General features: G+C 39.6%; 2 protein-coding genes across 4 annotated transcripts in view; one reads left to right on the top strand and one right to left on the bottom strand.

Annotated features, from left to right (window-relative positions):
- Positions 1-21,750, bottom strand: part of MRPS18C (mitochondrial ribosomal protein S18C) — an 856,900-nt gene that overhangs the window by 175,464 nt on the left and 659,686 nt on the right. The gene's annotated exons all lie outside the window — the stretch shown is intronic.
- COQ2 (coenzyme Q2, polyprenyltransferase) lies at positions 496-21,657 on the top strand. Its single transcript, XM_050790159.1, is given in 8 exon segments — positions 496-637; positions 640-912; positions 6,214-6,380; positions 11,579-11,700; positions 13,357-13,442; positions 15,531-15,664; positions 17,730-17,918; positions 21,124-21,657. Coding segments are annotated over 8 exon segments (1,263 nt in total). The 5' UTR covers positions 496-510; the 3' UTR covers positions 21,289-21,657.

Below are 21,750 nucleotides of genomic sequence, written 5' to 3'. Positions count from 1 at the left end.
AAACTAAGTTGTATCTGACATTCTGAGAAGTCAGGAAAGAGAGACAACAGCCAATTTTCCAACCAGGCCGTTTCAAAATGCAATCGTCATGACAATTAAGTTTCCTGTTTTAGTCCTTAACCTGGAGTAACCTGATGTTAACCAATCAGTTACTTCTCTACTGTTGTTTCCCTGTCCCCTCCTCGCAGTGAAAGTAATTTGAAGTGACCAATACGCTTTTTGTTCTTCGCTTCTGCTTTCTTCAGCCCTTTTTCTGTCTATAAAGCCAACTTCCTCCGCTCGACTCTTTGGAACACTTATTCTATTTTATGGAATAAGGTGTTGCCCGATTCTATTTTTTGTTTGTTTCCTCAGAGACCCCTGTTTTAGTGTTGCCCGATAACAGAATCACAAAGTCAATCGAGATCGAGTTGTAAAAAATTACAACTACATTTGTCGTAATTTTTTTGCCTTTTGCCAACAGGAATTCCTTTTACATTAAGTATTCCTCCTTTACAGTAAGCGACCACGATGACCCCTTTTTCTCAAGTAAGGATGAGGAAAGCTTCTGTCCACGCCGCCGCCCAGCCTGGCAGACTTGGATTGCATCCTGCGGATGCCACTGCGCATGCCCGCTGGGGAATGACGTCAATCCGAGCTCTCCCGGCCTCCCCAGCGCCATGCTGGGCTCGCGAGCCGCGGGGTTCGCGCGGGGCCTGTGGTCTGTGGCACTGGCGTCGCTGCCGGGCTGGCGGGGCCGCTCCTTCGCCCTGGCGCGTGCGACCGGCGCGCCCCACGGTGGTGACTTGCAGCCCTCCGCCTGTCCCGGGCCGCGCGGGCGCCAGCTCAGCCTGTCCGCGGCGGCGGTGGTGAACTCCGCGCCCCGCCCCCTGCAGCCGTACTTGCGCCTCATGCGGTTGGACAAACCCATTGGTGAGTGCGGGCGGGCGGGCAGCCCGGGAATTTGCAAGTAGCAGCCTCCGACTCCGCTCCGCGGAGCTGTCCGTGGCGGCCAGCCCGGAAGTGATGGAAATGAGAGCATGAAAGCTTGGGCTTGGCTGCCGACTGCCGTGCGCCCAGGGGCGAGTCGCTTCGGGACACGCAGTCTGGACAGTCTCCTAAAGGACTCGACAGTTTCACGTCTGTCTGCATCCTGAGCACCTGAAGCGGGCAAGATAATTCTCTTTCCACAAATACTTGTTTAAATGGTGACTCAAGCGGAAGGTTCTGTTCTCGTGGCCCTCATTTATTTATTAGAATGTTTGATCCTCCCCGCAATCTTGTAAGGCCCACAAAGACAATAATTAAGACAGTTAAGACGCTGAGGAAACTAAGGCTCCTCGTCAGAGCCAGACTAGAAGAACTCTGTGTTTTGATACTGAGTCGGAGCTCTTTTGCCTGTGTCACCCATAAGGCAAAGATTTAATTCATTTGAACGCAGCAGAGACAGCGCTTACGGACTGCCTGTCAGCTCACAATCGCCCCCGACAGGAAGATTTCCCTGACTTTCCTATTTTAATTAACACCTACCAACCTCACTTTCTATCGCTTTATCCACAGTTTTTCTTAATAGCACCACTAACCTTATGCTCTTATTGGTTGATTGGCTACTCAAGTAGTGTTAAGTGAATTAATAAGTTCCTACTACATTGTCCGGCCATAGAGATAGAAAGAGCTATGGAAACTCCTTGCTTTCAAGGAACTCTGGTCTAGTTGAAAAAGACTATTTGGTGAGCTAGGAAAATATGGATCAAATATGAGTGGTACAGATAGCAAGTGCTACAGGGAAAAAGAGAAATTGCTGTGGGTCCCTTGCTGGAAAGTTTCAAGAAGAAATTATACTCCAAGGGACAAGTTGATTTTGCAAAGGAGAGAAGAGATCTTAGTGCGAGAAGTATTTTTGCGAAGAACCAAGGATGGGGTGTTAGAACACTACGATTATAAGCCTGACCTGGAACACCAAGTGGGTGTGGAAAATGGGAAACGAGACTAGACAAGAACGGGTCTGAAGAAGCTGGATAACGTGGAGGGAGAAGTGGAGGATGAACTCCAGCCAATCTAGATGATGACATTTGCCATTGCAGTGTATGGGGATGTATTCAAAGGCCTAGGTACATTCACTCCACTTTTGCCCATACAAGACCCAAATTAGGCCTTGCTTTTGGTATTCTAGATTTATGCACGACCTATTTGGGATTAGAGCACTAAGTTATAACAGTCAGCTATTAAAACATAAAAGCCCATTGAATGATAGGGACAGCCCTGACATCATTGGGAGGCTGTGTATGACCCCCATGCATTTTGGGGAGATTCATGTTGAGAGGCATACATTTCCAAGCCCAGTTCCAATCTGAAGCCTGACTATAATTCTGTTCTTGGAGTCTGTGGCATGGAGTGGCAGTGTAGGCTTATAGATGAACATCTGCCATTATTCCCATTTCCCCAGTTAAACCTCTGGCTTCTATCTTAGTGGCTGGACCTTCCGCCGTGTAACAGGAGGCAACAAAGGGGTTATGAACAAAACTCTGGCGCCAGACCTCTTGGATGTGAACCTCCACCCTGCTTATCTAGGGACCTTGGTTAAATTACTTCACCTCTCTGGGCATCCATTTATCATCTGTAAAATGAAGATACTATTAATGATAATGTGGACTTTGTGAGGTCATGAAAATTCATTAATATATGTTAAGTGCTTAGAACAGTGCCTGTCATAATATGTGCTGAAGAAACAGCCATTATTATCTTAGAAGTAGGGATTGGAGAATATTGTACTTACAGATTGTATATGTTAGGAAGATACTAGCCTGCATGGTTTGGTTCTAAATAAGGTGATCATTACAGGATTTTTCAGAAAACTACATAGTACAATGTTAGAATTCATTTGAACCCCTAACACATGCCAGGAACAATAATTGACAGGAGTAGAATTCCAGGTTTGATAATTCTTTATTTAAATTCTTATTTTGTGGGGTAATTGTATGTTCATTGTTTTACTTTATTGAAGTTATAGCTTGTTACCTTCGTTGATCAATAGCAGGTTTCATTGTTTTTGAGAAGGCAATGGTTTCTTTCAAATGGGCCAAACTACCTTATTCCGGAAAGTTTCAGCAGGTGGCACTCTTTCCACCAAATTGGAAGTGTAATTTTTTGTTTTACCACATTTATGGGTGATGATGTCTTAAAGATCATCTGTCTTTGATCTGCTCATCACGCCTCAGAACTTGCTCATTTTATTTCATCTCCCATAGTTTTTTTTTTTCTACAAGAAACATTTCTTTTTGCAATGTACTTGTCTCTTGTCTTTGCTACCTCTGCATCTTTCTTCACAGAAAAGTGTGGGGAATGAAAGTGTCATATGGAAGACAAAAAAATGTTGTGAAGAATCAGTAGGGACAAAAGAACAGGTGAAACTGAAGTGTATGGAGAGATTTAGGGTGTACAGAGTGACAGCGTTGGACTTAGGACACAGACTGCAGCCAGACCATCTGGGTTGGAATACCACCTTGGCCACTTTTTACCTGTGTGGTCCTGGGCACAATTACTCCCTCTCCGCATCAGTTTCTGTACTTGTAAAATGGTTGTAATAAAAATAGTGCCTATCTCATAGGCTTGTTGTGAGAGTCAAAAGTGTTCTTTGAAACCACCTGGTACAATAAGGGCCATGTATCTGTTATTATTGTTATAACATCATCATTAATATTGTCAGCTCATAACGACTCTTTGAGGTAGCTGTTCTCTTCCCTCATTTACAGATGAAATGAAGACTTAAGCCTTAAGATACTTTACTGTCTAGTGTCACTCAACTTACAAGTGGCAGACATAGAACTGAGAAGTCTTATTTTCCCCTTCACTGTAGGAACCCATGTCATCTGTAGGGGAGCTCTGCAGATTCCTATCAGTAAGTGAATATGGTACTTTTAATACAGATTTTTGGCCAAGCAAGTTTTGTTCCTGATAGAAAACACTATAGGTGGTTACACATCTTTCTGTCTAGAATTTTTTTCTTTTTAGTGGAACCTTTAGTTCTAATTGTACCAGGAAATAATAGCTGTGAAGTGGTATTCTTTCTTCTCTAGCCTAGGAGGATAGGATCAGCTATTCCTCTGTCCCTTGTGAACTATACTCAGAGCTCCAGGGTAAAGAAAGTAGTTACATCTACTATGTTTTACTTAAACCACTCTGTTTATCTGTTTCCTCATCTGTAAGATAGGGTTATTAACAATACCTACTATGTAAGGTTGTTACTTGGGAGGCTGAGGCGGAAGTATTGCTTGAGCCTAGGAGTCAGAAGCTGTAGTGAACTATGATCTTGTTACTGCACTCCAGCCTCAGCACCAGAGCCAGACCCTATCTCTAATATAAATATATAAATAAATAATTAAGTTTAATATAAAGATGTCATTGAAGATTAAATACGTTTAGACATATAAAGCATTTAGAACACTGCCTGACGCTTCATGAACACTCCGTAAATGTTAACCATTGTTACTGTGGGGTGTACCAAGTATGAGTCTGTCCAGGACAACCTGAATTTAGGTCTGGACTGGCCACTTCTCAAGGTGTTAGCTTGAGGCTTCTCCTTAACTTTTTTTTCTGTTGTGGAAATGTAAATCCCCTTTGGAAAAGACACTCTGATTCCTCTCTACCGCCTCCCAAAACTAGCTAACTAACTTGGACGCTTTGTTTTATGCCTTTGAAGGACCCTGTTCTTGTCCTGTTGTTGGATTGATCTTTTATTGTTATTGCTTATTTAACTGCATTTCTTCCTTTTGATTTATGAGCTGCATGAAGGCAGAAGCCACCTCTGTCTTAGCCACCATTGTATTCCCAGTTCTTAGCACAGTTCTGGCACAGAGTACATGCTTCATCAATATGTGTAAATGAATACAGCTTAAACCTAGTGAAGCTTAAACATGATTCCAGAGACTTTGGTCATTTCACCATTTTTGCTTCAGGATCTGAACTTTCTTTAGCCCCAGATCCCTTTTCTCTTGTATCCCTCCATAGGGAAGGAAAGCTCAGAATGTATCTAATAGGCAGCATATCCAAACATCAGTTGAAAGACTTTCTTTTAGAAGTAGAATATTAAAGTTCATATTTGAAGTCTTTTATATAATCTATTTGTTTTTGTCTTAATTTCATCTAGTTTATTGGTTAAGTACTAAGAACTAACCCCATTTGTACTTGTAGCTGCAAAGTACTCAGTTCAAAATAACAAAAAATCTAACACTGATAATCCCAGCACTTTGGGAGGCTAAGGTGGGAAGATTACTTGAGGCCAAGAGTTTGGGACTAGCCTGAGCAACATAATTACCTGGGCATGGTGGCTTGCACCTGTAGTTCTAGCTACTTGGGAGGCAGAGGCAGGAGGATCACTTGAGCCCAGGAGTTTGAAGCCACAGTGAGCTACAATTATGCCATTGCACTCTGGCTTGGGTGACAGAGTGAGATGCTGTCTCAAAAAAAAGATAAAAATTAAACTAGACCATCTTAGTGTATTGTACTAACAATAGTAAAGGAAATTTTTGCTAACTTTTTTGAGTAGGTAATGTGTGTATATGATACAATATTCAGAAGGTGCTAGGGTGTAGAGTGAAAGGCAAGTCTCTTACCCCTGTCTCCTGTCCACACAGTTCCCCTCCTTAGAAGCAACCATTATTATCTGTTTCTGGTGTGTTCTTCCTGACATGGTCTGTGAGCATATTAACATTCGTGTATGAATGTTTTATATGTAGGTACATATATATATTTATATACATGTATAAACACACAATAAACAATTTTTAAGTTGTCCTTCACAAAGGTAGGGCCATTTTGTAACCTCATTAGAAATACATAAGAGTGTTCAACTCCTTCGAGTGCGTTGTCAGACATTGGGTTTTGCCATTGATAGGTGAACATTTTTATCTCAATGTAGTTTTCATGTGGTTCTCAAAGTTGAGTATCTTTTCGTACGTATAAGAGCCATTTGTATTTTTTATGTGAATTTTTATTATGTGTTTTGTCTAGTTTTTAATTGAACTGTTGATCTCTTTCTTCTCTGCATTCTGCATAGTAAGGAGTCCTTTGTGATTTGAGTTGCAAATTTATTCTCTCAGTTTTGTCTTTTTTTTTTTTTTTTTTTTTTTTTTTTACTTATAGTGTCTGTATTTCTTTGGTATGTGGTGTTTAAACAAATGAAGACAGTTAACTGACTTAAATGTATACCTTTTTTGTCTTTTTATTTTTGCTTAGGAACCTGGCTGCTGTATTTACCATGTACCTGGAGCATTGGTTTGGCAGCTGAACCAGGTTGTTTTCCAGATTGGTACATGCTCTCCCTCTTTGGCACTGGAGCTATTCTGATGCGTGGAGCAGGCTGTACTATTAATGATATGTGGGACCAGGACTATGATAAAAAGGTAATTTCATCCTGAAAAGGAATAGAGAGGCTCTTCTCAATTCTGCAGAATAACATAGTGGTATCGCTTTTGAATGCCATATAAAGCAACAAGATCATTCAGTGACTACAGAAATCCAGCATAGAAAGTGCCAGGATCAGTTGAATAGCTGGTATTGCAAAGTGCAGAGTACAATACTTCCTTTCTCAACACAAGAGTAGCCCCAGGGGCAAGGTGTGTACTTTATTATTATAAAGTGAATTGAGAATTTGGAAGACTGAGGATGAGGGAGTTAAAGGTTAGGAGTGAAAGTGAAAAATCCATCCTGAACCTTCAAGTGTCCAAAGATCTGTCATCCCTTCCTTTGAGATGTATTTTAGAGCCCTAACTATTCTTACATAAATCAAGTGAATCAAGGCAGCCCTTGTTAGCGTTTCCTATAATTGTTTCTTTTAAAAACATAACTTTACCCATTTTTTCTCCTTAGAAAAATAATACATGCTTGTTCTGAAAAATGTAGACAATATAGAATTGCAACCAAGGAAAAGTGCAAGTTGTCCTTATCTCCTCCTCTTATCCCCTAGAGAAAACTTCTGTTAAGAGTTTGGTGCATTATTTTTCTCTGGATTTTTTTTGTACCTATTCTAATGCATGTGTATAATTATTTCCTTGTTCTTCAATAGTTATTTTCTCAAGGAAAGGGGCCATCTTATTTGCCTTTTTATCTTAGCAAGTATGCCATAATTAGTACAAGATCATTAAATGCTTGAGTAAATAATCAATTGAAATTTGATTTTAAAAGAAACCCACATTGAATTATAAAAAGTGAATAATCTTACATAAACTTATATAAAGTTAATAATCACTCCTAGTTTGCCTTTTATGTAGTCTGATTTTTCCTTAAGCAAGGCATACCTATAATAATTTTTCGTTAATAGAATAGTGTTACGTGTGTGTGTGTGTGTATTTGAGACGGAGTTTCACTCTTGTTGCCCAGGCCTGGAGTGCAGTGGTGTGATCTCGGCTCACCACAACCTCCGCCTCCCAGGTTTAAGCGATTCTCCTGCCTCAGCCTCCTGACTCGCTGGGATTTCAGGCATGCACCACCATGCCCGGCTAATTTTTGTATTTTTAGTAGAGATGGTGTTTCTCCATGTTGGTCAGGCTGGTCTCGAACTCCCGACCTCAAGTGATCCATCTGCCTCGGCCTCCCAAAGTGCTGAGATTTCAGGTATGAGCCACCGCGCCTGGCCATTAATATATTTTTTAATTCAAAAGCATTTATTGGGTACTTGCTATGTGGAAGACCCAGTGGCAGGTTCTAGGATTGCACTGATGAAATACAACATTCCTGACATTCAGGGTTTAGTAATTATAATACAGCAAAAGTCTTTTGAGAATAGTATTCACCAGGGAACTCGCTGAAGACCACTTACCTCAACCTAAGGGAGAGGATTAGAGATAACTTTCTAGGCAGGGGTGACCTTTGAACTCTAAAAGAATAGGATGGCAAAAAAGAGTGGGCTAGAGGGTGAAGGTTTCTCTAGACAGAGGGAACAGCAGGTCCAGAGGCATGGCTGTGAGATGAGTATTTGTTTGATAACAGCAACTACATGGTCTGCGTGTGGCTGGAGGATATGGGGTGTAGTAGAAGAGTGGCAGGAGCTGTATGGTAAAGCATTTCTCTGACACAATTGGGATGCCTTAATTTGCCAGGAGATGCACACTGTCCTTTTTTCTTTTTCTTTAAAAATGTCTTTGTTTTGATGGATTTAGGGGTACAGTTACAGTTGGGTTACATGGATATAGTGTGTAGTGGTGAAGTCTGGGCTTTTAGTGTACCCATATGTAGTATGACCTAATGGGTAGTATTTCATCCTCCGCTTCCCTCCCACCCTCCCACCTTTTGGAGTCTCCAGTGTCTATTATTCCACTCTGTATGTTTCTGTCTACCCGTTGTTTAACTCCCACTTATAAGTAAGAACATGTGGTTTTGACTTTGTTTCTGAGTCATTTCACTAATAATAATAGCCTCCAGTTCTATCCATGTCGCTTTTACAAATGACATGATTTTATTCTTTTTTATGGCCTTGTATTCCACGGTGTATATATACCACATTTTTTAATCTAGTCATCCATTGATGGACACTTCGGTTGATTCCACGACTTTGCTATTGTGAATAATGCTGTCATAAATGTACGAGTGCAGGTGTCTTTTTGGCAAAATGATTTCTTTTTCTTTGGGTCGATACCCACTAGTGGGATTGTTGAATTAGTTGTTCTGTTTTTAGTTCTTGAGAAATCTTCATGCTTTTTTCCATAGAGATTGTACTAATTTACAGCCCCACCAACCATTTATAAGTGTTCCCCTTTCTCCACATCCTCACCAATGTCTGTTTTTTGACTTTCTAATAATAGCCATTCTGACTGGCATAGAAGATGGTATCTCATTGTGGTTTTAATTTGTATTTCTCTGATGATTAGTGATATCTGATTAAGTCCCCAAAAGGAAACACAACAGAAACAAAAATAGACAAATAGACTTAATTAAATTAAAAAGCTTCTGCATAGCAAAAGAAATAATCAGCAGAGTAAACAGACCACCTACAGAAGGGGAGAAAATATTTACAAACAATGCATCCAGCAAAGGGCTAATGTCTAGAATCTACAAGGAGCTCAAACAACAAGAAAAAAATAACCCCATTAAAAAGTAGGCAATGCACATGAACAGACATTTTTCAAAAGAAGACATACAAGAAACCAACAAACATGAGATACACACTTTCTTGATTTGGAGGTCCACACATCCCGGTCAGTTTTTATTCTGTACACTCTATGAATGAGGCTTCTGGCATATATCACTTCAAGATAACTCTCGAACATGTTAATAGTAGTTCATCACTTAAAAAAATTTCTAGCTTAGTATAAGCCTTCCAGAAAATGAAAAATAGTGCCATAAATTACTAACAGTTTATGAAGCCTGGGTCTGTTTACATAAGTGAACATCTGAGATTAAGTATTTGAAGCCAAACTGCAAAATTCTAAATTGCTTTATCTTATTTAGTAGACAGACTCTCCCCTAAACGTTTACATCCCACACTTTTGACTAGAGTTAAAACTAATTACACAGATTCTGACTTCTGCTTCCAGGAAGATGGACTAGATGGAATAGATGTATTTTTCCTATTCTTTCCACTAAGTATGACTAAAACCCCTGGACATTATACATAAAAAAAACATAAGAGGACTGTGGAGAAAAGGTGGCAGACTGGCCAGGGACCTCAGTACCCAAAGAATTTCCTAGATTTTGTTTTTCTTCATATATCCCAGACTTGGAACTGAAGAAGCCAGAAATCTGGAAATGTCATTGGGCACAGACAGGAAAAAAATAAAAATAAAAAGCCTACTGGGCAGGGACCTGTGGAAACCAGATTGGGAACTTGAACTTGTAACCCCAGCTGGAAGCAATTAGGCAGCATCTCCCACCCCCTTCTTTTGCCAGAGCAGTGTCAAAAAAAGTCAACTGAAATGAAAGGTTTAAATAAGATTCATAGTCTCATGACATAATACTTAAATGTCCAGATTTCAGTTAAGAATCATTTGTCATACCAAGAACTAGGAAAATCTCAACTTGAGTGAAAAAAAGACAATCAGCAGATGAACAACACTGAGATGGCAAAGATGTCAGGATTTCTTAGAAAGATTTTTAAAGCAGCAGTCATAAATATGCTTCAGTGAGCAATTACAAACATGCTTGAAACAAATGAAAAATACCACCTCTCAGCAAAGAAATAGAAAATATAAAGGAGAACCAAATGGAAATTTTATAACTGAAAGATAATAATAATTGTAATAATAATTCAGTGGATGGGCCCGACAGCAGAATGGAGGGGACAGAGGAAGGAATCAGTGAACTGGAGATAGAATAATAGAAATGACACCATCTGGAAAACAGAAAATAGACTGAAAAATTGAAGACCTTTGGACTATAACAAATGATCTAATATTCGTTTCATGAGTCTTGGAAAAGTAGGAGAAAGGGGTTGGGGCTGAAAAATGATTGAAGAAATATTGGCTGTAAAAGCCCCAAATTTAGCAAAAGACTTAAGCCTACATATTTAAGAAGGTGAGCAACCTCCAGACACGATAAACACACAGAATCCTCACCTCAATACATTATAATCAAACTTCTGAAAACTAAAGAAAATTTTAAAATCTTGAAAGCTGTGAGAAATACGAAAAGCACAACCATAAGAGGAAAAATTGAATTTGCACTTCATCAACAAGTTTTTATCTGTTAAGGACCCTGTTAAGAAGATTAAAAGGGCTGGACGCCATGGCTCATGCTTACAATCCTACCACTTTGGGAGGCCGAGGCAGGCGGATCACTTGAGATCAGGAGTTCGAAACCAGCTTGGCCAATATGATGAAACCTTGTCTTTACTAAAAATACAAAAAATTAGCCGGGCATGGTGGTGGTAGCCTGTAATCCCAGCTACTTGGGAGGCTGAGACAGGAGAATCGCTTGAACCTGGGAGGCAGAGGTTGCAGTGAGCTGAGATTGTGCCAGTTCGTAAATATTTTAGGCTTTCTCTGTGGAAATTGAACATGTTATAGCTAAATAGCTGATAAGGAAGTTGCTTTGTCTTTTATTTATTTATTTATTTATTTATTTATTTATTTGACACAGGGTCTTGCTGTGTCACCCATGCTGGAGAGCTTGGTGCGATCATGACTCACTGCAGTTTCAACCTCCTAGGCTCAAGCAATCCTCCTGCCTCAGCCTCCCCAATAGCTGGGGCTATAGGCATACATCACCATACCTGGCTAATTTAATTTATTTTATTTTATTTTATTTCGTAGAGACAGCACCTCCCTATGTTGCCTAGGCTGGTCTTGCACTCATGGCCTCAAACTGTCCTCCCACCTCAGCCTCCCAAAGTGCTGGGATTACAGGCTTGAGCCACACTGCACCCAGCCAGGAATTTCCTTTGTTTGTTTAGAGATGGGGATGGGAGAAAAGAGAATTAGTGGTGGGAATTTTTAGTTCTTTTCAAAGCTGTTTTAAATAGGAAGTTTTGATTCCTGCCAGTACTTAAAATGTTGATTTCTCTCTTCATTCATATTTGTGCCCACCATGGGCCAGTCTCTTCACTAAATGTTTAAGTAAATGATTGAGTCATTACATGAAGTTCAGGTATCTGTTTTTATGTTTCAAGGTTACAAGAACAGCCAGTCGTCCAATAGCCGCCGGAGACATTTCAACTTTTCAGTCCTTTGTTTTTCTTGGGGGACAGCTAACCTTGGCACTGGGTGTTCTTCTGTGTCTGAATTACTACAGGTATATTAAACATGTTTCCCACATCATGTATAAAACCTCTCCTTTGAAATGGAGAAAGTAGGAATAAAATGAAATATCTTTATCACAAAGTTGTTCATTTGCTACTTATCAAGCAACTGTAAGTTAGCAAGTGTAAGTAACTCACCACACATTTTTAAATCTGCTTCAAGAATGCTTTCAGCCAAAGGAGTTAAGAAATGAACATTTGGCCGGGCGCGGTGGCTCAAGCCTGTAATCCCAGCACTTTGGGAGGCCGAGACGGGCGGATCACGAGGTCAGGAGATCGAGACCATCCTGGCTAACACGGTGAAACCCCGTCTCTACTAAAAAATACAAAAAACTAGCCGGGCGAGGTGGCGGGCGCCTGTAGTCCCGGCTACTCGGGAGGCTGAGGCAGGAGAATGGCGTAAAAACCCGGGAGGCAGAGCTTGCAGTGAGCTGAGATCCGGCCACTGCACTCCAGCCTGGGCGACACAGCGAGACTCCGTCTCAAAAAAAAAAAAAAAAAAAAAAGAAAAGAAATGAACATTTAATTTGTTTTGAACCACCTTCAGTATTTGTACTACTTTCCCTAAGTGACACAAAGCAATTTCATAGGTTTTCTAAGTGCATGCGTGGATGTGTGTGTATACAGCCACACATAGTGTATAATTTTATTTATGCTGACAGTACCTCTAAAGTAGACTTAAAGCAGAAGTGATTGTACTCATTTTGCAAAGAAGAACTATGTCTTTCCCAGGGTGGTGGTACTAATCAATGACTGAAGAAAGAAGTGGGAGGACTCATTCCTATATCTCTTAAATGAGACAAAACGAAACTTTTGTGTATCAGATTGCTATTTACAAAGTACTTCAATGCCAGAGAAGAAAGACAAAAAGAGTTACTTTATATAGAGACTAGACTTAGTTTTGCATGCCTTGCCCTGATAGCATCAATTACATGAAAATACCTTTGGAAGGTTATTTCTGGAAGGGGTAGTGTTAGATAAACTTTGAGGTCCTAAGAACATCTTATTTTATCACGTTTTCACAGGTGTTTCCTTTTTTCTAGAAAAGTAACACCGCATCATGCATATAAGGAGGGATATCTTGACTCTAATTATTAGTTAGGACGTCTCAGTTTATTAGATGCCTTAATGTTTGCAAACAGTTCAGAGAGGCAGTAACATTTGGTAGTTAACATTTGGTGGTGGATAGGTTGGACTCTGGAGCCAGACTACCTTAGGTTTGAATCTGGGCTCTGCTATGACTAGCTATATAACAATTAGCAAACTACTTAGTTTCTTTGTGCTTCAGTTTTCCCATCTGCCAAAAAGGAAGAGAATAAACATTCATATTATAATACCTGCCTTTTGGAGTCATTGTGAAGATTATAATGAATTAACAAATGTGATTCACTTAGAATAGTCCCTAATACATGAAAGTACTGTATGTGTTAGCTATTATTTTGTTTGGTTGTTTTATAACATTTAAAGTAGTTTTCTACTCATCCTTTATAATAGGGAAAGTCAAAGTCTAGGAAGATAACTTACATAAAATATAATTTAAGATAAAATATATTTTCCAATTAGTATTACTTATGTCGTTGTCTTAAAGTATTTTGTGGTTTCTAAGAGGTAGTGGTAATAATCACTTTAATTGTGTTTCCTCTTTTCAGTATAGCTCTGGGAGCAGGATCCTTACTTCTCGTCATCACCTACCCACTAATGAAAAGAATTACATACTGGCCTCAACTAGCCTTGGGTGAGCTTAAAATAACTCTAAGTATTTCCTTTGATACCTGCAAACAACATTTTTATGGAGAGATAGGTAGGTAGATAGGTAAAGATGAAATGACAAATCAGTCATGTGATTTTCCTAACCAATAGTAGATTTTCACATTTTAAAGGAGAGCAGTTGGCTATTTTTATTAGCTAAGAAATATTGCATGTTTATTAGGGTTATCATCATCATCATCATCATTATTTTTTCCTCTCCTCTCTCCCCCTCTCCTCCCCTCCCCTACCCTCTCCTCTCCCCTCTTCTTCTCTGAGACAGGGTCTTGATCTGTTGCCCAGGCTGGAATGCAGTGGCACAATCTCAGCCTACTGCAACCTTGACCTCCCAAGCTCAAGTGATCCTCCCACCTCAGCCTCCTGAGTAGCTAGGATTACAGGCATTCACAACCCTGCCTGGCTAGTTTTTGTATTTTTTTTGTTGAGACAGGGTTTTGCCATGTTGTCCAGGCTGGTCTCAAACGCCTAAACTCAAGCGATCTGCCTGCCTTGGCTTCCCAAAGTGCTGGGATTACAGGTGTGTACCATCGCGCCTGGCCATCATTGCTTTGTTTTAAAAATCTCGGTATGTCATGAAAAAATGTTTAATCTAGATGCCCTGAAGAATTTGGGGAATGGGGTAGGAAGCCCTCTGTGGCAGGAAAACAAGGGTTAAAGTGTATGTGATAGCCTAGACAGCTCCTGTTCTATGAAGCCTCTCAGGAAGAAGTTAGACAGTCTCTTCTGGGCTACCGTAGGATTCTAATCCGGCACTTACTCATTTCAACAGCATTAATTCAACCAAGAATATGTTGAGAGCCTCCTGTGGTCTCCAGTTAATAAACTGTGGCCCAGCATTTAGCATAGCACTTGGCACAGTGTAGGTACTGAATACATACTTGTTGGTGAAAAAAAAAGGAAGATAGTTAGGTAAGCCAGTATCAGAATCTGTTGCAAAAACGTCTATTCCCAGACTTTTCTATTCCTAGAATATTCCTAGAATGAGTCTAGTTCTTTGAATCATTTTTTTCAGTAAATGAAAGAACTAAAAGCAACTCAAGAAACTGATGTGAGCCTGATTTGCGGGGAAGTTGTGGTAGAATATTTATCTTTTTCTAAGATCCTCTCACTGAATGTTCTGTTTATTAAATTTGAAATTATATTCTCAGTATAAGCATTTCCTATCTGTAAGATAATATTAAGAAGCTGGTATATTTACTCCAAACATTTATTGAACCCCTACATTTACTTTGTGCCAGGAATTGCAGCAGGTACTGGGAAAATAAAAATGACTAAAACACACTGACCATCTTTAAGGAGCTGGAGATGGAGATGACAGATCAACAGGTCATTGCAGTACAACGTGGCAGGCAGGAACGCTACGGGATCACAAAGGAGAGGCACTTAATCAGTTAAGGAGGGGACATGAGTGGAAATAGGTAATATAGGAGGAGAAAAGGGGTTTCTGAGAAAAGGTATCTGAGACACATTGAGTTTAAGGTACATGAGCAACTTGCAGGCAGAGAAGTCCAGCAGACAGTTCAGTATGCCGTCTGGAGCTTAGGAGAATGATCAGGCTTGCAGGTGGAGATTTGAGAGCTGTCAGCCTGTAGGTGTTTGTTTACAGTCCTCAAAGACGATGCCCTTGTAGAATAAATCAGTGTTCCTATGTATATTCTTGTTTCTGTAGCTGGTAGGGGAGGCAGAGTGCTAACAGAAAGAACATGGGTTTTTGAGTCAGATCCCAGCATCTACTGTTATTGATAGTGCCACGCACCATACTAGGTGGGATAAATCTTCTCTTTAAACCTACTATTTACTTAATTAGGGGATATTATTCTTTTTATTAGCTCTGTTACTTTAGTTATTCACCTCTCTGAGCCTGTTTTCTTTTTTGTAAAATGGAGCTAATAATTACCACCGAGGGTTGAAAGGGTTTAAGGAAGGAACCCACAGAAAGCAGCACACACTGAGTCTGATACCCAGGAGCACTGAACGCGCTCCGATGCCACTCCTTCCCTTTAGGATTCTAAAGTACGTATAGACTTTCCCCCTTTTTGTGTTTTGCTAATTGTAGGCTTGACATTTAATTGGGGAGCATTACTTGGATGGTCTGCTATCAAGGGTTCCTGTGATCCATCTGTTTGCCTGCCTCTTTATTTTTCTGGAGTTATGTGGACACTAATATATGATACTATTTATGCCCATCAGGTAAAGAAATTATCTTTTTCTTAACTTGGGTTTAGTTGTTGCTGTTTTTAAAGAACCAAATTAAGGAGAAAACCTTTTTTCTTAAATTTGTTGTTGTTTTTTAAGAACCAAATTAAGGAGGAAGAATTTTTTTTCTAAAAAGAAGGTCATTCGCAGTTCCATGGCTCCAACAAAATATTTTTTTATGTTTATATGTGTTTACCAAAATTCAACTCATTTATTTTATTTACAAGCAATTAAGTAGTATGTACTATATGCCAGGCACTGTTTTAAGTACTTTACAAACTTAATCCCCCAACAGCCTTCGAGGAAAGTACTGAAACATTAACCTCACTTAACAGAAGAGGAAACATGTGAAGAAGTATTTGTCATGTCAGACAGTGAGTGGGTGGCAGAACTATGATTCAAGCCCAGTGTTCAGACATTGCTTTTAACCACTACATTCTCCTGTCCCTCTAATCGTTGAATTATGCAAGTTTTATACTTGGTGTAGTTAGTGAACATTTTCCTATATTTTTACCAATTCTTTGTCATTGTCGCTTTAAGACTGTGGACTATGAGATAGTCTATGCCCCAATTTAACATGCCATAAATTTGATGTGCCATAATTGAAACAAATTTAACAGTTTCTCTATTTTGACTACTTAAGTTGTTTGAGTTTTCACAATTATAAGTAATATTGTTCTAATCATTAATACTTCTTGAATAGGAGTTTTTCAGTTAAAGTTTTAGAAGTGGTATTATTGACGTAAAGGATTGTATGCGTTTTTATAGCTTTTGATTTTGCCTTTTTGATAAATTCAATTCTAAAAACTCATTTTTTTCTTTTACATTTATAAACTTTCCCCCAGCTTTATATGAGGAGTAATTGACAAATAAAATTATGCACATCCAAGGTATACAGTGTGATGATTTGATAGTACATGTTCTGAGAATGCATTTATGAAGTTTTCAAAAAAGTTTTTCTCAGTATTTTTCTGAAATATGATTATGTATTCTCAACCATTTACTTGAAGAATATGTCTGGATTTCATCCTGTTTTCTTCCACTAAACCCCCTATGCCCCGCTACATTTGTAGTATCTTGAAAAGGCAGATCTGTAATCAGCCTTACTTCCAAAGTGAAACTTGACTTACGGTTAGAAGAGATGCCTGTACTTTTTGCAGTAAGGTCTGGAACCAGTGCTTAGGATACCGGTACTCCAATTAGATTAACAACTTCAGGAAAACACCACATACTCATTGGCACTTTTGTGGTTCATATAATTACAGACAGTTTGCACCCTGAAGGCGATTGTAGTATGAAAGGAAAAACAGAAACATCCACAGTCATTGTTATTTGGATTTGGGCCCCAAAGGGAAGCCTGTCAGGTTGCTGTCTGCCTGTAGGTCAGTGCAGAGAGTTCAGCATGCAGCCACTGATCTCACGTGACCATCATTATTTACAACAGTATATGAAGATGCTTACAAGTAAACTTACTGGGAGAAACCAGGCAGCTACATGTGGTTATATCATCAAGACCTAGCTCTACCTAAACAGGATTTGATAGAAAAGGCAAGGGATCGATTGGGCTAGAAGTGGATGTGGTTAGGTGGTAAGTGAGCATTTTTCTGCATCTGTGACTTTTGCAAGATTGAAACTAAAATGTATGGGAGATTATTGAGATTTGAGAACTCGGAGGTAGAGAGGAGCTATGGGAAGAATTAGAGCTGAATTGTAATCCTAACACTGTAAAAATATAGTTAAGAGTCATTATAGGATTATAACAAATACAATGATATATAGAAATGAAGCTGGATGGTGATTTTAGCAGTGGTATTTAACTTTGATTGACCTGCATATTCATTACTGATCAGCCTGTTTCTGAGTTACTGTCATCTTTCACCGCTTATGGTGTATCTGCATGTTCTTTAAAAGACAATTTCTTCTGAAAGTAGTTAGTGGTAATTGGTTGCACAACCTTGTGAATATACTAAAAAACTCTAAATCTGATACTTCAGAATGTGAATTTTATGGTGTATGAACTAAATCTCAAAAAACAGTTTATTTTTCTTTCTGATATTAGGACAAAAGAGATGATGTTTTGATTGGTCTTAAGTCCACGGCTCTGCGGTTTGGAGAAAACACCAAGCTGTGGCTCAGCGGCTTCAGTGTTGCAATGCTGGGGGCGCTGAGCCTAGTGGGTGTGAACAGTGGTCAGACTGCTCCCTACTACGCTGCCCTGGGTGCTGTAGGAGCCCATCTGACTCACCAGGTTTGACCTTTTTCTTATTTGTCCCTCATACTTCCTTAGTATAAATTATAAAAATTACTTAAACAGTATGCCCTCTGTTTACCTGGCAAGGAACTTCTTAAACAACTACTTGGCTTATACTACCTTTAACAGAGCCCCCTGCCCTCTGGCCTCAACTTATAAGAAAGCTAGCTATAGTATTTTATTTTATTTCTAAACTTTTTTTGAAACAGGGTTGTCCAGGCTGGAGCGCAATGGTGCAATCACAGCTCACTGCAACCTCTAACTCCTGGGCTGAAGTGATCCTCCCACCTCAGCATCCTGGGTAGCTGGGACTACAGTCATGCACCACCATGCCTGGCTAATTTTTTTTATTTTTTGTAGAAATGGGGTCTTAAGATTTTGCCCAGGCTGATCTTAAACTCCTGGCTTCAAGCAGTCTTCCTGCCTGATCTCCCAAAAGTGCTGGGATTACCAGTGTGAGCTACCAACCCCAACCAAGCTATATTATTTAAAAAAAAATAATACAGGCCTAAATCCAAATTTTCCTCTCTGATTTTCCTGGAATTACTTCTGAATTCATGGTTGGAAAAATTTCAGTAATATCTGAAGCTTGTGGTTTGAGTTGAATTACTCTAAAAGCAAACTGACAGATAAAGCTTTAAAAAAAAACTGGGTTTCTAGTGATGATTAGTAGACTAATTATTCATAAATTTGGTTTCTGCTGGCATAAAGACCAAGGCCAGATAAGACAGGAAATGCAGACCATGTCAAAGTTCTGCCAGTAGAGAGCAGGAAGCTGTCATTTCAGGATATTCACCCACACCACATCCCCTACCTGTCACAAACTTATGTTGAGAATCTACATTGTTGACTTGTAAAATGAATGAACTAAATCTAATTTTGATTAAATCGCTTGCTAATAAATTGACTATATTTTTATATCAATGTTAGTTATTTTCATTAAACAGAATCAAAAAGGTATTCATGGTAGATCACCTGAGGTCAGGAGTTTGACCAGCCTGGCCAACATGAACATGGCAAAACCCCATCTCTACTAAAAATAAAAAAGTTAGCTGGGCATGGTGGCGGGCACCTGCAACCCCAGCTACTCAGGAGGCTGAGGCAGGAGAATGGCTTGAACCCAGGAGGCAGAGGTTCCAGTGAGCCGAGATCATGCCACTGTACTCCAGCCTGGGCGACAGAACATCTCAAAAAAAAAAAAAAAAAAAAAAAAAAAAAAAAGGTATTCATGAAGCTATATTTAGATGACTGATTTTATACAGATTATTGCCAGTTACTAGCAGTGTAGGCAAGACTTACATAATATGGTATGAAGGAAATCAGAATCTGATGTCTATAAACCATATGCTGTGTCCCCTCCACTGTTTTCCTCACTGTGAAAACTAAAATGTGAATTGGTGACTTTCCAGGATGTCGCCATTTTTCCCTTCAGAATTTCTCAGCATCCCTTTTTGGTCATAGCTCAGTTCCATGAGGACTGACATTGTCATTTGATTGTCTGGTCTGGATAATGGGTATAGGTTAATATTTAAACACCTGAATATTAAATAGTACAGGAAGGCAAAAATTATTAAGACAATCACAAATATTATAAGAAATACTCAGCCAGGCACAGTGGCTCACGCCTATAATCCCAACACTTTGGGAGGCCGAGGTGGGCAGATCACTTGAGGTCAGCAGTTCAAAATCAGCCTGGCCAACATGGATAAACCCTGTCTCTACTAATAATACAAAACTTAGCTGGGCATGGTGTTGTGCACCTGTAATTCCAGCCACTCGATAGGCTGAGGCAGGAGAATCACTTGAACCCGGGAGGCAGAGGTAACAGTGAGCTAAGATGGTGCCACTGCACTCCAGCCTGGGCGACAGAAGGAAACGTCTCAAAGGAAGAAAAAAGAAATACTTGGAGCCCACTTTATATTTTAAATTGCATTTATGGTCCTCTGTCCAGTTTTTTGTTGTCGTTGTTGTTTTTTGTTTTGAAACAGAGTCTTCCCTCTGTCACCCAGGCTGGAGTGAAGTGGTACGATCTTGGCTCAGTACAGCCTCCACCGCCTCCTGATTTCAAGCAATTCTTGTTCCTCAGCCTCCTTAGTAGCTGGGACCACAGGCACACGCCATCGTGCCCAGCCAATTTTTGTATTTTTTTAAGTAGAGATGGGGTTTAGCCATGGTGGCCAGACTGGTCTCGAACTCTTGGCCTTAAGTGATCCACCCACCTCAGCCTCCCAAAGTTCTGGGATTACAGGCATGAGCCACCACGCCTGGCCTCTCTGTCCAGTTTTCGATACAGTGTTTAGAGACGGTCATAGCTATCTTCTAGTATTTAAAGATAAAGGAAATCATGATGATTGTAAGTCTGCAGACCACATAATAAAGAATAGTCCCCCATGCCTAAGGAAGATAGGAACATACATGAGACTTCCTTCGTGTTATTTGCAGGGCTAGCATGGGGAAAAAGGAGTATGCTTGTTCTAGATTACTAGCAACAGATTTAGGTCTGTAGCTCCCCTTCTCTAAATGTAGGTCCCTCAACAGGAGAGATTTAGAAATGTGGGAGGGCATTTTTGGTTATCATAATAAACTAGGAGGGGTGACTCTATGGATGATGGCCAGATACAGTCAGTATCTTGTGCTGCACCAGATTACCCTGCATCATGGAGAGTTGTCCTGCCCAAATGGTACTTGTTCTCCATTGAGAAACTGCTCCAGACACTAAAACCACAACTGGAGGGTAGGAGTTGCAGGGAGACGGATTTTAGATCCGTTAGTATAAGGAAGAACTTTCTAAATAGTTAGAACTAAAATTAGTATGGGTTGCCTCACAAGCATTCATGCAGCCCTTAACTGAAAGTTCTTAGGAAACAGCTTGGATGATTCCAACTGAAAAATATGGTAAATTTTTCTTTTTCTTTTTCTTGTTTTTGAGATAGAGTCTCACTCTCTCACCCAGGCTAGGAGGGTGCATTAGGGTGATCACGGCTTATTGCAGCCTTGACCTCTTGGCCTCAAGCAATCCTCCCACCTCAGCCTCTTGAGTAGCTGGGACTACAGGCATGTGCCACCATGCCCAGCTAATTTTTTATCTTTTGTATTTGTATTTTTTGTATTTGTTGTTTCCTCCTCTGTGTTAACATGTTTATTTGTGATGACCCAAAGTCCAGACTAGGTATTAATACAACTTTGTATTCCTCTCTTGCAGATTTACACTGTAGACATCCACAGACCTGAGGATTGTTGGAATAAATTTATCTCCAACCGAACACTGGGACTAATAGTTTTTTTAGGGATTGTCCTCGGGAATTTGTGGAAAGAAAAGAAGACAGACAAAACAAAGAAGAGTACAGAGAATAAAATAGAAAATTAATGAATGAAATTTTTCTAGGAATTATTAAAACTTTTTTTCAAAATATAATTAGATTTGAATATAAAATCTGATACAATATGTTAAAGAATTAAGAACCTGAAGATTTAGAACATATTTACCTGGATTTTAATTCAATTATTTGCTAGCAAAATTCCCCCGTGTCACAGAAACCAGGGACTCTTCAGGATTTGAGATGGCCTTGAGTATTTTACTTGATACATTCTTCTGCCCATTGTAATTCTCACCTGAAGTTATGAGGATTGTACAAGTTTTGGCACTTTAGAAAAAGCCTGATGTGGGTCTTTCGTAAATGAATGTCTCTATAAGAAAATGGACTCTTTTTTAAGGGAAAAATAAAAGCTGCTGTGGAAAGTTGGGGCTTATTGTTCTTTATTGTGACCTTTAGTCACTGCCAAAAACTGTAATTTAGGAAACCAATTCTGTTTTTTTATGTTTTAGGAT

The sequence above is a fragment of the Macaca thibetana genome, chromosome 5, assembly GCF_024542745.1.
Source record: "Macaca thibetana thibetana isolate TM-01 chromosome 5, ASM2454274v1, whole genome shotgun sequence".
NCBI lineage: Eukaryota > Metazoa > Chordata > Mammalia > Primates > Cercopithecidae > Macaca > Macaca thibetana.
Note: the sequence above shows the minus strand (reverse complement) of the source record. Positions and strands in the feature narration are given on the sequence as shown.